Raw genomic sequence first — 15,276 nt, forward strand, 5'->3', positions numbered from 1 at the left:
TCTTGTCAGTGGTGCCGAGCGACAGAACGCGAGGCAACGGGCACAAACTGAAACACAGACGCTTCCATCTGAACAGGAGGAAAAACTTTTTCACTGTGAGGGTGACAGAGCACTGGACCAGGTTGCCCAGAGAGGTTGTGGAGTCTCCTTCTCTGGAGATATTCAAAACACGCCTGGACACAATCCTGTGCAATGTGCTCTAGGTGACCCTGCTTGAGCAGGGGGGGTTGGACTAGATGATCTCCAGAAGTCCCTTCCAACCTCAGCGATTCTGTGATTCTGTGATTCTGTGATTCATTCTGTCTGGGACTAGGGGTGTTGAAAGACTGGAGAAAAAAGCCAAATAGCAACAAAAACTCATTTCTTGCAAAAATTCCACCTGAGGCAGGGTATAAGAAATTGAACAATATCATGACATTTCTGGAGGAGTGTTGTAGACCTAAGAAAATATAAGTAGGGACCTGAATCTCCTCTGCTACTGTTTAACATCAGTGAAATGTGTCTTTTCTTCTTGGGTAGTTATAACGACTCTGCTAGTCCTACACTCAGTCACACGCATAACTTATTTCTCCGTTACTTTTTTCTCACCTGTGAAAAACATTGCCAGGAGTGAATAGGCAGAGGTTTGGCTGAACACAGCTTTGTAAAAATTTTCTGTCCGGAGACACATAAAAGACACAGAAGTCAGTGCTCTCCACTAGAATTGAATTGGCTCTGGGCTGTTAATAGGGAGAGGAAAAATTGGACATGACTATTGTCATGAATCAAGTACAAGATATTACTCCTAATAAATAAAGAAGCAGCAGGTCTGTGGAGTTACAAAAAGAAGGCATTTTCACACAGGAACTTTTCAAGAGTGGCACTTCAAAAGGTGGAATCTATCTTCTGCACTAGGATAGTTATCACTGTCTGACAACTGTCATTTCACATTTTTCCAAGGAAATTCAAGACCTGGCTTGTGCCACCTTTCATCTGGGGAAGAAGGAAAATCAGCGCTAGTTACTTCTGTGATATTACTATATTTGACTTTTTTGAGGCTAGGCCTTCAAAGCAGTTTCATTAATGGTGGATAACATTGTGCTGTGGTAAAATCCCTTCCTCACAGAAGTTGGTGACAAAATCCTGAAGACTCTGAAGCCTGGCCAGGACACATATGAAAACTGCAGCAAAGAAAGAACCTCTCTTCATTTCACAAATCTGACTGAAATGCCTGCTTAGAGCTGTAAGCATATCCCATCTGGAGGCTCTAACCTTAGCCACGGTTAGATATAGTAAATTAAAAATACTACTCTTTGATCCTGCCTGCCAGTGTTCAATGCTCTGTTTTGTCTGCACAGGCTTCTGAACGTGAACAGCAGCAGCCTCCAAATCCTAACCAACGACATTCACTGGAGGTATTCGCACACTTGATGCCTGCACAGAGATTGCTAGGGCAATTTAGACAGACCAACCAACAAAACCTCTGCCCCCATTCATCATTCTTCTTTTCTTTTTTGATTTCTTATACAGCCATAAATATTGAATATAGACTATCTAGAGCTGGCCTGTCTGCCTTGTGGCTAAAAAATGTGCTAGAGAGCACCAGAAATTGCAGCTACTTTCAGGCTGTGGTCACAAAGATTAAGACTATTTGCTGAGATACATCCTGACCATAGGGCATCAGTAAAGTGTCAGAATACCATAACTGCTGATCTGGGAGAGAATTTACTCTGAGTGGTCTGAAGACAGTAATGTCTATCGCTTAGCTGGTTAACTCACTTAACATTTATTCTACCCTCAGACTCATAATATTTAGTTCCTGAAACTGAGAAGTTGAGATTTAAAGGTTTCTTCCTGCATCATCAAGTCTAGTACTGGGCTGTCATCACTATAATCATTTTTGATGCATGTTTGAATTTTTTCTGGGTGGAGTAGAATAGTACAATGCAGCAATTGCTCGTTGAAACTAATAGCATCCAAACCCACTGAATGTTTGGTTTATCTGTATAAATATATAAGTACTCAATATAAAGACAGCTTTCTTGAACAAATGACCATCAGAACTGGGGAATATGGAAATTAATGTGTGCCAGTGAAACTATGGGGCTGATCAGAAGTTCATACAAAGACATACAAAAGTCCATACCTTCAGTAGAATTGGATGAGTGCCATGGAAGATGAGGTTACACCACCTGATTCACTGCACCTACAAGCATCCCTAGTCAATGGTGAAAGGTAGATTCGACCAGGAGGCAATTCAAAGTACCTAAGTGAGGCTGAGCTCTGAGTCTCCTTTGCAGGAACCACTATTTCAACTTCCATTAAATGTATAGAAAGCCTAGGGAAATAACTTCCTACAATAGCCTTTTATAAATATATATTTATAAATATATAAATATACTTGTGTGTATATATATATATATATATATATACACACACAAGTGCCTTTTATTCTGCTTTGCTCTATCTGGACAGAAGTATATATGCCAAGGAAAGCCTAACAATGTCAGACAAATCTCAGTTGTGGCTCATTCTGCACTGATGGGAGTCACTATAGATATATGGATTCTATAGCTACAGCAGTTTGAACTGATGTCTAGGGCAGCAGGCTTAGAAAAAGGGAACAGCAACCTGTTCTGCATATTCTCTGCTGAATCTAAATGAAAATTCAGCTCCCTTTTAATGCAAGTATCCATAATGGTTAAAACACCCTATCAAATAAAATGATATGGATGAAGAAAACTGTAATGTCAAACATGCATCAGAACAGGTTTCATGGTTTCCAGCAGGTCCTTGGAGGTGCTTTCTAGGTAACCTCAGAGAAAAACTTGCAGCTTTACAAGACCCATTTGAGAAATATTAGAGACTGCCATTTGATGATTGCACAGTATTCTGAGTGACAATTTTGATTGGGGAGATCGGGCTTCAATACCTTCCTGTACCACAGGTATCCACTCCCAAAGTGAGCAGTTCATTGCTTCCCTCATTATCTTGTTTGCTTTCTGTATTACCATAATAACAACATTTTCTTGCACCACAGAGTTATTGTGAGGAGAAATACCTTACCAGCTTGTAAGAAGCCAATACTACTTCAATGCCAATTGAAGATGCCAATACTATTTATACAAGTGTATAAATATTCCATGCAGGTATCCAGCGTGAGAACTTTAAATCTGGCAGTTGCTTGTGCACAGGCACTAAGGCACTCAGCAGCCAACAGTGTTGCTGAGGTTGATCTGCTCATCTTTCATAAAATATCTGCATTCAGTGAGTAATGATACCAGAGCAGGCCTATTATAGTTAGCTGACAAAGAAATTGAAAGTTTATCACATTTTCTGAGGCAAGGTTTGGGATTTTTTTGAAGTTATTATCCTTATTTATTTGTTTTCTGTATACAGAATAAGAAATCTCTGCACTTTATTAGAAGTGTATTATGGATCGATGATAGACTGGGAAGTTCAGTTTATAATCTGGTTCTATCTCTTTGAGATATGTTGGTAGTACAGGGAAGGTATTTTTTGGTTTAAAAACAAAATAAAATATTTTTTCCAATAAAAAAATTCTTGCAACTTAAGTGAAATGCAATTTTCAAAGCACTGGAGCACAAACTGCATGTTTAATAAGGCAGTATTGACAGGACAGAAGAATGGAATAGTTTTATAGAATATATTTTTTTTCAGTGTGTAAATATCTRTACTCAATAGACATGAAGTAGTCGTTACTTTTCAGCAGAGGCCAGGACCCCARTCCTGAAGTCTGATCCATAGGTAGAAAAGCTTGATCCTCTACGGTGTTCAGTCTAGTAAGTACTAGACTGGGAGCCTAACATTCCTAACCCAAAGAAAATTTCTTATATAACTTTTGGTTAACAGACTGTGATCATGTTATACATAGCACTTTTTTTTCTTTCTTTTTTTTTTTTTGTGGGGAAGGGGCAGGGCAAAGAAGGTTCCTTTGATTTCCTAGGTTCTTGGGGTGTGAGCAATGAAAACTAAAGTTAGTTACCTTAAAACACAGGAATAATCACCTCCACATTACTTAAAGAAATGAAACGTATTTGCAACCAGCAAATTAAAGGGAATTGAATGGGTGTAACCAGAGCAGAATTTGGAGATGATCAAGTGTCAGTTTGTGAGAGTCTGTGGAAGGGTGCAGAGGTGTCTCACCAATGTGCCTGAGTAGCCAGACCTGGTCGTCTTTTTAGCATCCACTAAGCCATATAAAAGGCTGATTTTTCCTCTGAGGCAGAGAAGGTAGGGAGAGAGGATGGAAATCTGACTGTGACAATGTTATTGTAAGTGCTTTCAGGGTTCATATAAATGTAAACACAGACATGAAGGAGTTCAGTTTGGGCATGGCATAAGGATTGCATAAGGAGCTGGAGAAAAAAGTGTATACACTGTGCTCTTCTACTTCATGTTTGCTCATGCAAATTGAGCAACTGCACAGAAACTGGGAAACTTTGAATTTACCCTTCCAGAACACCTGAAGGCACTTGAGTCAAACACCAGTTATTTAATGTCTTTTTTTTTTTTTTTGCCATGCTGTCTTGGTGGTGGGCATTTTCTTCTCCTAAAGGTGATCCACAGCACTTCAATACCCAAAGAAGGGAGGCTTTCTCCCCAGGGGACCCCCAAATTACAGTGCTGCCACTTGCTCGGCATACCCGTTTCAGCATTTGACCCTTGCTATTTTTCATTTAAAGGAAGGAGAGGGTTTGTCTTCTAGAGGAACAAAAATTAATTATTTTCTCAGAAATGCTTTTATGGTGATAGGAGGACAGCTGTGGAAAAAAAGAAGAGAATTTATGATTAAGCAAAGAACAGGGAAAGGTCAGAAAGCAATCTGCAGGACTGCAGAAACATTGCAGCTATTCCTCATAACAGTTTCTCAGAGCAGTGAAAGGAGATTTGAAGCCAATTGCATATGCCCTAAATACAAAACAAAAATAAAGGAAAAATAGATGTCAGGCTGTATTTTCACACTTTGTTCTTGTAAAAAAAATAGTGCAATTTTCAGGCAACTACCACATTAATCACGTGTCACCTGCTGCTAATCAGGTTGGAGACAACACAATTTCTTGTCATTCATCAATCCATGATTGTAAGGAAGGATTTAATCAGAAAAAAAAATCCATGTTATGCAAGGCCTGTTTTTACTCTGAGACATGTTGATTATTTACAAAACATTGTACGGTGATTTCCTGATAGTAATGATACTTTATTTGCTTAGATTTTTCCTATCACTTCTTCTGTTAGCACTTGCTGTAAGTAATCAACCCCCAAAAGTTTGCCATGCCATGCATGGGACTGGTCACGTGACTTGACTATTGAAAGAAAATTTTTAGCTAAGAAAAGCTTCCCGTGGCAAATTAAGTGCAGTGGGAGGAAAAGACTGTGGTATAATCAAAGGTGATATTTTATGCCACCCTTCCCTGCTGCTGAGTATTATATTTCTCTTGAAACATCTCTTATTGATTTCAATGTGATGATTTAAAAAGTCTGGTTCTAATGACCATCAAACCAACAGAGCCACTCGGGATGGAAAATGTACTCAAAGGAATAAAAGTAACAAAACCAAGTCCTAGTGCAAAGCATTAACCATGTTATTTCTTGACAGCTGGACTGAATTCCTAGTATAGGTAACAAGCAAAATAATCTTGCTTATCGTGAGTTAGACCCCATTTGCATTCCCTCGAGAGGCCCCGTGAGAGCCCCTGTGATTGGTATGGTCTGCTCAGAGGAGACTGGGCACTGGAATGATCTGGGAAGTGTCACCTCTCCCCTGCAACACCATCTGCTGGTTTGCAGTCACTGCTGGAGCCGGTCTCTTTATTTTCACGAGTGATAAAAACTCATTTGTATAATGAAAGAAATATTGCACATGACATGAGCGGTGTTTTGTAACGACAGCAGGGGATTACAGGATCTGATGAGAGTATCAAACAATGTCATTAGCTATGGAAAATACATTTGCAATCACCATTCTCTTATACCTGCCAACTGCTCTCTAAACATCACAGTATCCAACTCCATGCTGTGACACAGGTAAAAACCATAACAGACACAGCAGTATTCAACTATGCCCTTTCTTTAAGGAACAGAGTTGCTTGAAAATAGAGAACATATTCTTCAAAAATATTTTTACAGACATTTCAATACTTTCTGAATGGGGAAAATGTCAAAGCATTAATGAAGAAATTTGTGGAGGAATGGTTAAGCGAGAGAGGGCATGATCTGATTGGGATGAGCAATCCCGTTCTCAGGGTAAGGGGAAGGAATGTAGGCCAAGGCGAGCGAGCCTTGCAGCGGCCGAGCAAGCCTTGCAGCGGCCTTGAGCACTACAAAAGAAGGTATTCACAAAACTGGTAAACAAGTCTGGACGGAACTAGGTTCCATAAATGTCGATGGAGCGCAGACAGCAACCTTGCACCAATCATRTATCCRCTTTATRCGYATGGACAGAAACTGTAACCAATCATGTAACTATTGCTAGCGCATGCGTATTGCTTGTCGATATATATACTTTGTGTAAGCTCTAATAAAGGGAGAACGACCATACTCATATTGAGACTCATCGTTACTCCGGGCCCGTTCCCCCCACTCCGACAGAAATTAATCAAAATAACAGATTTGGGATGCTTTCATTCACATGTGTAAAAATATAATTTAGGTAAATTTTGTATACAAATAACCTATATTTAAGGTGGTATGTGATGTGAAAGATTCCCTGCTCTTCTCCAACAAATTTTGCAAAAAATACTCTACTGTTTTGCCAGTATTTATTTCACTGTCAATTACTATTCTATCTTTTCTCTTCGTATCTAGTAAAGATATCTAGTCTTGTCTCATGGACCAGGAGCTTATGCTATAAGATTCCAGGAATTGTTATTAGAAATAAAAGGTAAGATCCTCTTCATTCAAAAATCTTGGGAGTTTGGCAACATTTACAAGATGTTCCAGTATTTTACTCAATTTAAAAGGCTTAATGCAAGTTAAATTTACAATGTAAAATTTATTGGGCTGAAACTGAACTGTTTTAAAGATCTCATTATCAGCACCATTTGTTTCAGAGGTTTTACAATTATTTTGATCACGGGATGCTCCAAACACAGCCTATTTTGTGTTTAATTTATCCTTTAACTTTTATTCCGGTGCCACATGATTGTTTTTACAGAGAAGCCCCATGAAATCACCCACAGGAAACCATACTTGGGGTTATTCTCAATAGCTATGTTGGATTTCAGTGCTAACAGAAAGGAAATTGATAATGTGCATTTTGCACATTAGTTCTTAATGATTTAGAGAAATATTTTTAACTGCTTGGAATAGCCTTGATATTTAAAGCAGAGATCTGACATCATGTTTAAATTGCACAACACAGTGTGGTGCCGAGATCCTCATGCTAGCATGAATACCTTCACACGGCTCAGCGCAGCCCAGCAGCAGTGGCTTACAGCAAGTTTTATTGTGGGCTTTGTATCATATTGCACCGTGAGGCCTGGCCGTGCCCTGCAAATACTGTGCTCTCAGCTTTACTTTGGATGGCAGCTGTTAGTTTTACTTCCGATGGTGTGACCTAAGGCAAATCATTTTGACCAACCAAGACACTAGGGGGCCAACATATGGATGCTCAGAATTGATTTTCTGAGGCTCTAAGGCATAACTCCACATCAGTTCAGTGGAAGATCTGGGTACTTGGCACTTACGCAAACTTGAGTGTTGATACAGAAAACATGGGCAGCCAAAAATGGAGACAGCCAAAGTTAGAGGTCACTCCAGAAGGTTTGGTCTCAAAATTCTCAGTCTCCTGCTCTAGAAAATGGTGGTTGCAGTATATTCTGAATTTTATAAGCAATGCGACACCCAAAAGAGAAAAAATGCCCAAACTATTACTGCCAAAACTCTAAGCCTTTGGCTAGACTGGGAGGCTCATAAGGAGAATGAAGAGTATAATGATTATTGCAGGTGTTACAACAGTGCTTAGAGACCGACCAAAAACCAGGGCTTGTCTGTGCTAGGTTCTTGGGCATTCACCTCACGGAATTTTTAATCCTGTTATATCCACATTCTGGAAAAATAAAACATTTAGCTTACAGCTAGTTTTGGCAGAAGTTTGGGGTTTTCCTATCTTTATGAGAAACAGAAAAACATCAGTAAAAACCAGTGTGATGAATTTCAGTAATACAGAAAAAAATATTAAAAAGAAAATTCACTGAATATCGCAGCAATTTCTCTCTCTCTGTCTCTTTTTTTTTTTTTTTTTTGAGTTAATACATGTCATCTGTAAGAGACTGACACAGTTTCAGCCCCAGTGGGTTTCCTCTAGACGTAACTGCACTGGAGAACAGGAATGCTAAATGTGTATTACCATTATTCCTCAACTCATAACAAATTCTTTAGGACGTTTGCTAAATTAAGTGAGCTCACTATATTCAAATTCCCAAGAGTTACTGTATGTACAGTCATGGATGCAATGGACATGTTTTATATTTGTCTTCAAAGCAACATAGCATACTGAAACTTGATGAAATTCTGGTATGCAAGCATTAAGCCATTAAGCAGAGCAGCAGTCACATGCTTCCCTTCAGCTGCACTAAAAATACATCAAATTTACTGGAATTTATAAAAAGTCATTCATCAGAATAACTGGTGATGTGAAAACGACTTTTTAGCTTTTAGAAGAGGATATTCCAACGTACGAGCTATTGTACACCATGGGCAAAGCTGTGTTCTGATACAACGAAATGAAGGTGGATACAGGCTGAAGCACAGGAGGAGAAAATACATGACTGGCTCTTTCTCCTAAACACTTAGCTGCTTCTAAGTATGGCTGCAAGGGAGCAGGGTATGGGTATTTTCAAACTAACTCTCAAAGCATGTCTTTGAAAAGATGAGAAGTTATGAAGGAGTTGGGGAACAGAATGCCAAAGGACAGGAGCTTTTCCCTACCAGCAAGATGAACTGATTAAGGGTATTTGGTCACTGATGACCCAACCTGCCAGCAGGAGTCCTGGTATGGTGGGTAACTTAAAAGCAGAAGAAGAGCAGTTCATGAGACTGGAAGTTCCTTTAATGTCACATATACTTATGACAGAAACGTTCACTTTTCTTAGTTGAAACTGTAGGATTACAACCCTGTGAGACAGCTTTTAGAAATGCTTAGGAAAAGCAACAGACTGGATGATTTTATATACCAATAAAAACACAGTGAAAGAAAGCTGGTGAGAAATACTAGCACCTCAGAAAAATGTGATGAATTCTTTCAAAGTGCTGAAAAGAATATTTGGAGAATATAATGGGAATATCCTATGAAATGTAAAGGAAATGAATGGTCACAAAATCTGCACACTGTGCAAACATTTGGGAAATTGTATTTCCCATTACTACTTTGTCACAATCATTTCCAGTCCAAATAAACAAAATCATATGGAAATAAATAAGCATCTTCATCCACACTTTTTTTAGCATGTAAGAACCCTCTGTCTTTCACTTCCTTCCTGTCTCTCTTCCTTATATAGGCATATGTGTCAATAATAAAACAGTCTCTTAACAATCATTGATTTTGATAGTTCAGTCCATGCTTTTGGCATTCCCAAGGACTAACATGGATGTGGGAGCTCTGTACCTTCTCTTAACCTGACAAGCTCAATCTCTAACCCAATTTGAACCACTAAAGGACATGATCTGGCTATGAATGGAAAGAATTTTGAATCCAAATGCTGCCTCCCCACCCCAGTTTATAAAATATTCAACCCAAATTTCACACCTACGTATCTCCAAGTACATTTCTAAATCAGAATAGGTAGCTTTTGTTCAAATTCATATTTGTCTAAAGGAATAAACATTACATTATGCTAGTAGGAATTTATTATTCAATAGCTCAGGACTGTGGAATACAGTCTGCCAGACCYGCTATGAGTACAGGCATTCCTGATTAATTTTGTTGTTGTGTTATTTGATTTAAATAGGTAACATACATTATCACTAATGAGAGATTTGGTTTTAAATCATCATGTATAAATCCCTGGGAGTATAATTTGACTCGATTGTAAGAAGTATTAAACAGGATTTACTTGTTTAATTAATAAAAGCTGAAGCATTGATTCTATTGTGTTTTTTTCTCCTCTCATACTATGCCTCCTGCATGAAGAAATTTACCTTTTATGCAAAATGGTCCATCGTAGGCTGTTTTGGAGCAGTCACAAGAGTAGCCATTGTACTTCTCAACGCATTTGCCACCGTTTGCGCAGTACATTCCATAGCTCGTGCAATGGCCAGAGCAGCCAGGCTTCACCCCCGGTGTGACTTTTGCTCTCTCTTCCAGGTCCAGCGTCACCCCGTTCATCCTCAATGAACGAATGCAACCTAGAAAGCCCCGCTGGCCTCCAGCAGCACCTGAAAGGGAATGCAAAACAGTGGGACAACACTGGACAGRTTTTATTGTTGCTTTATGGGAACTATCCGGCCAAGCTTGTGATGACAGCTGGAAAGAAGTGGCTTCTCTGAAAAGCCAAGGAATTCCCATGCGCTAAAGAAGCAGAAGACAATCAAATCTAAGCTTTCAGACCATACCAGAAATAAATAGTAGGTGCCTTGGCTGATTACATTAGCAGAGACTCCAGTCCTTTGCTGGAAGACTTCATTTCTTTTCAAGATTTTTAGAGAAAACAATGAAAGTAATAGGCTTGGATCTCTAGCTAAGATACAGCCTTATGTTCCATATGATTAGTGATGATGGATGCTACTAATAATGCCATAATACCTTAGGCAGTGTTACATTTTTCAAAGTTAAGATGGGGAAATGGGAAAAAGATTTAAATCCTCACTCTCAGTTGCAATAGGAAATACAGATGTTCATTTCCAAACAGCATCAGGTGTATTGTTTAGTTGCCAGAGTAAAGGGAGAAGGAAATAACACTGAAGAGCTGTATTTGAAAATTTGGGTTGGGACGGCATTTCTTAGCAGTCACTAAGAACTGTTATTTTTTTATTCCCTGGAAAATACCTGCTGAAAAATGTAGTTTCAGCTAGCAAATACCTTGTCTGGGGCTGGATTAAAAACCAAAAAACTAAAAAACGCAAGCAAATAACAGCGAGTGGCTCTCATTCTTTCTCCTCTTCCTCCTCTCATCCCTGTGGTTACTGCACTACTGCAGATGCTGCAGAGCCCTCCCTTTTCCTGAGGAGATCTGAACACTCACCTCAGCAGAGCACAGAAACTGGTATTTAACTGGGTGGGGAAYAGGACTATAAACACAGATCAAGAGAGCAGGCTGCTTCAAATCAAAAGGTGGTAAATGGACAATTTGGGGTAAGGGGAGGCCCCTCAGGAGAGGGCATTCTGGAATGGTTCCACTCTACATAAACTAATGTACACGGCGGCGAGGAAATAAATCCTAATAGATCTAATTCCCTTCTTTCCCTCCTGATGAGTGTCCTAGCCCATAGGACGTGAAGTCATCATCCCTCATGCTCTCTCTTTGGCCCAAGGAATAGATAATTATTCTACAGATAGTAGAACAGGAGGCACCAAAATAATTCTTATTCAATATTACTCTTCCAGCCCTGATGTTCAGGATGTTCATTTGGGGCACCCTAACTCAAATCAATTTTCTGTCTGACTCAGGATAAGAATTTAAATCAGAGACTCTGTTTTTTGAGATGCGTGCCCCAATCACCAAGTTACATGAAATGGATATGATTCAGAAAGAAAATCTGGTGCAGATTCGGACATTCAGTTTTTGGCAATGCAAACACTAAGTATTTCTGAACACTGTTGGTGTACCAGTTAATTCAAAACTACCTATAACAATTAACAATTATTAACAATTCCCCAAGATCTCTGCAGCTCCTCCTGTTTTCAGCAAAATCCTTGACGTTTCTTTTAAAAGGTTAAGATTCTTTGAAAAGGTTTTCTAAACAAACATATTTCAGCTGTTTGGAAACTGCCTTTCATTGAGATCATGGTCAACAGTAAAGGTGAAACTGAGCTTGTTAATAATGACTGCACATCTGGTGACACATACACAGTCTGCAGTGACAGTTTGCTATTTACCAGAGAATTTATTTCTTCTGTTGAACCCTGGCTAATCCTGATTCTTTTTTCTTTCCCCCTCACCTCTTCTCCTCTGGACAGATATCTAGAGAAGTAGCAAAGTGCTTCTTTGCTTATTATTTAATGCAAATATGATTCCAACTAATGATGTACAGCATGTCTGCACTTCACAGCTTCAGGGCTAACAGCTAGAGAAACACAAGTGCTGCTGGAATAATATATCCAAAATGCAGTGGAGAGTAGCAACTCCAGAAAGCAGCCGGACTAACTTGATCCATTTGCGTGATGCAACAGCATGCTATACTACATCAAATGGGCAAACAACCCATGGGACTAAAGGAAGAATATTGCTGGGAGAGCCGTGAATACAAGAGCATGGGCAATGGCCAAATCTAAGGAGGCTGAAAGTGCTGCACTACCAGGATGGGCACTGCAGGCACATGCATTCCTGATATGAGCTTCTCAGAATTTTTCAATTCCATGGCAAATAAGAGAACGTATGAGAGAGACCCTGCAAAAAAGGAGTTTGGCACTATTCCCTGCTAGAGGAGCTTTTCAGCATGAGCTGCATGGGAAGGAACACAAAATGCCAAGTTGCCAGCATAGAATATTTTTCTCTTAGTTGATCTTCTTATTTCTATAATTATGGAGATGCTTTTCTTTTTTTTTCTTTTTGTGTGTGTGCTGTCAAGCAAATGCTTCAGGAGGGAAACTTCACCTGTTAAACTAACTGCTGCTGACAAGACACCAGGCAATGAGAATTCAGTATGTGAGAGTGAAGCCTCGTTCCCGCCCCTGCATCTTACCAACGTAGAGCTGGCTGTACAGCTCCAGGCGCGTGTGTCCTTCCGTCGGTGCTTTCCGCACCTCCAGGGGCAACTGGTCTACCTGCAGGCTGGCCTGTTTGACATTCCTCTCTGCATTGACCCGATGCCACTGGTCATCATTGAGCTGGCTGGGAGACCGGACAACGATTTCCACAGGTCCATTTCCAACATCAAATGAAAAGGAAACCTCTGTAGCAGCTGAAACACCAAGCAAAAAGGAATACATCTTATGTTGCAACCATATTCACTTATTCTTCCTAAACAGAAAGGAATTAATTTGTATTAAAGATAYACACTGCTCAGCTACCTTTCTAAATTCGTAAGCATATTTAGTTCCATCTCACTTGAAAAGAAATTAAAGTTTTAAGCATTTAAGTTTTAAAATTTAACCACAACAAACTATATCTTTGAATAAGATTTTTTATTTTATATTATTTTTATATACTTTCAGTAGTATTGGAAAAATATGTTCACTAACATTTAGAAGAAAACATCAAAAGAGAGTGAAACAATGAAATTCATTTTTGATTTTTCCATTTTCCAATTTTCATAGCTTTTTCTTTTTTAGGTAAGTATGTATTTTGACAAAAATGTGGTGCAGAAGAAGTCTGTATTTTTTTCTTTTGAGGAATAATTAATTTTTACAATGAACTAATAAATATATGAAGCAGCAGTAATGAATGACATGAGATTTTATGGCTGAAAAAGGAATGAATTCTTAGGCAGCACTATAGTGCTCAATTCATGATTTACAATGATACAGAAATGTTCAGAAATTTTATAAATGTCTGTTATGCTCTAACAGACAACTCTTCAGGTCCTACTCYGCAAATTACATAATTGGTACTAATTATTAAACAGGGAGCATGATTAATAACACATAGGTGATTTTTGATTAAAGAAATAAAATTTTGAATTTCCTATTGAAATTTAGGTTATAAAATTTGGGGCTATTGCAATTATTTTATGGTAGCAGAACATCAGATGAAAGAGTTACCAGTAATAGCATTCACTATTCACTGACATATCAGCTAGAAGTAAAGACAACTGAGAGTTCCATTTAGTTTGTTTTTCTTACATATAAGAAGGAAAAGTCATAGCTCCTTTTTTATTCATCTGAAAAAATCCAGTGCCCAACTATGTTTTCAGTTCAGCTGTGGCTTCTCATTTGACTGACTGAATTAATAAACCAGTCTTGCAAAATCGCACTCAGCAAGCCTGATAAATAGTGGTAGATTGGCCACTCAATGATCATTATCACTAACAATACTGATAAATAGTGGGAAATGCTTTTTGTGCATGTCCTAGTAGATTTTCACAACGCTTTTGTCAGACTGAATTAAACTGTAGACATTTTTATGAAATCTGGAAGGAAAAGAATAAACTTTTTACAGAAAATGTTCTTTCAAACAAAATGTATTATACAAATGACACTTTTCATTCTTTTTTTTCTGCAAAAGTAATTACTAAAAGGAAAATTAAAAGCCTATTTAATTACTGAATTACTCTCTGTTCTCTGCTGACTGAAACAGTTTCATTTCTTGAATGAACTGCCTTTCATAAACCATAAGTTTAGTCTGTTTGGCCTTTTGCACTTTACTAGACAGAAAATCTGTATGAGCTAAGGCTTGCCATTAAAAAAGTAAAGAGGTTTCATTTCAATGTTATCATGTCTTATAAATTCAGGGGTTCTGCCAGTAAACTTRGGCAAATTAGAAATTAGAGTAAAGCCTCTCCAGTATTTAAGTTATAACTTATGTTCAAGTCTATTTTCAAGAGTGTGTGTGTATTTCTCCATTGCTTTTGCTTTGAAGAAATCCTTCTGATCTCTTCACTGTTGGGCTTGAATTGCTTCCCAAAAGCTGTCTGTCTACAGGGCTGTAAGAATGAGAACTCCTTAGCAGAGTTTTCCTCTTACCCTGAGGCAACTGGTAGTACTGCTGACATCCCTAGTGGGTGCCTTGAGTGTAACCCCATCCAGCATTTTGAAAACTTCTACAAGAGTACTTCTGGACTTGCAAGTTCTTGGTCTTACAGGCAGATACAGGTCTAATTTTTTAAAGGAAAATTATTTTTCCTTTAAAAGAGGAAGAGAAGTGTAGAGAATTGGCAAACAGAGATATTTCAAGTAGAAGTTCTGTGCTTGCACAGTCCAGCTTTATGCATGACTTTAGCCTGGAGTCTGTAACACAGCCTGAGACACTTCTACTATAATGACTTCAACTATAAAGACTTCTGCTGTAATTATACTTATTGGAGAAAATTATTAACTTTGATATAAAAGCAAGAATACCATCTGCATAAATTCATATTAGATTTTTATATTTAATCTTACAATTTGGGGAGGTAAAGCATTGCAGAAAAATCTCCTCATCAAAGGTTTGTTTTCAGTGTATGTACCTTCTGACCTCC

General features: G+C 38.5%; 1 protein-coding gene across 1 annotated transcript in view; it reads right to left on the reverse strand.

Annotated features, from left to right (window-relative positions):
* Positions 1–15,276, reverse strand: part of CNTNAP2 (contactin associated protein like 2) — a gene marked incomplete at its 5' end in the record, with an annotated part of 659,794 nt that overhangs the window by 88,255 nt on the left and 556,263 nt on the right. Inside the window, 2 exons of the mRNA XM_026074688.1 lie at positions 10,141–10,377; positions 12,844–13,062. Coding sequence (XP_025930473.1) covers positions 10,141–10,377; positions 12,844–13,062 — 456 coding nt within the window. The remainder of the gene's footprint in view (positions 1–10,140; positions 10,378–12,843; positions 13,063–15,276) is intronic.

The sequence above is a fragment of the Apteryx rowi genome, unplaced genomic scaffold, assembly GCF_003343035.1.
Source record: "Apteryx rowi isolate R43461 unplaced genomic scaffold, aptRow1 scaffold_395, whole genome shotgun sequence".
In the NCBI taxonomy this organism is placed as follows: domain Eukaryota; kingdom Metazoa; phylum Chordata; class Aves; order Apterygiformes; family Apterygidae; genus Apteryx; species Apteryx rowi.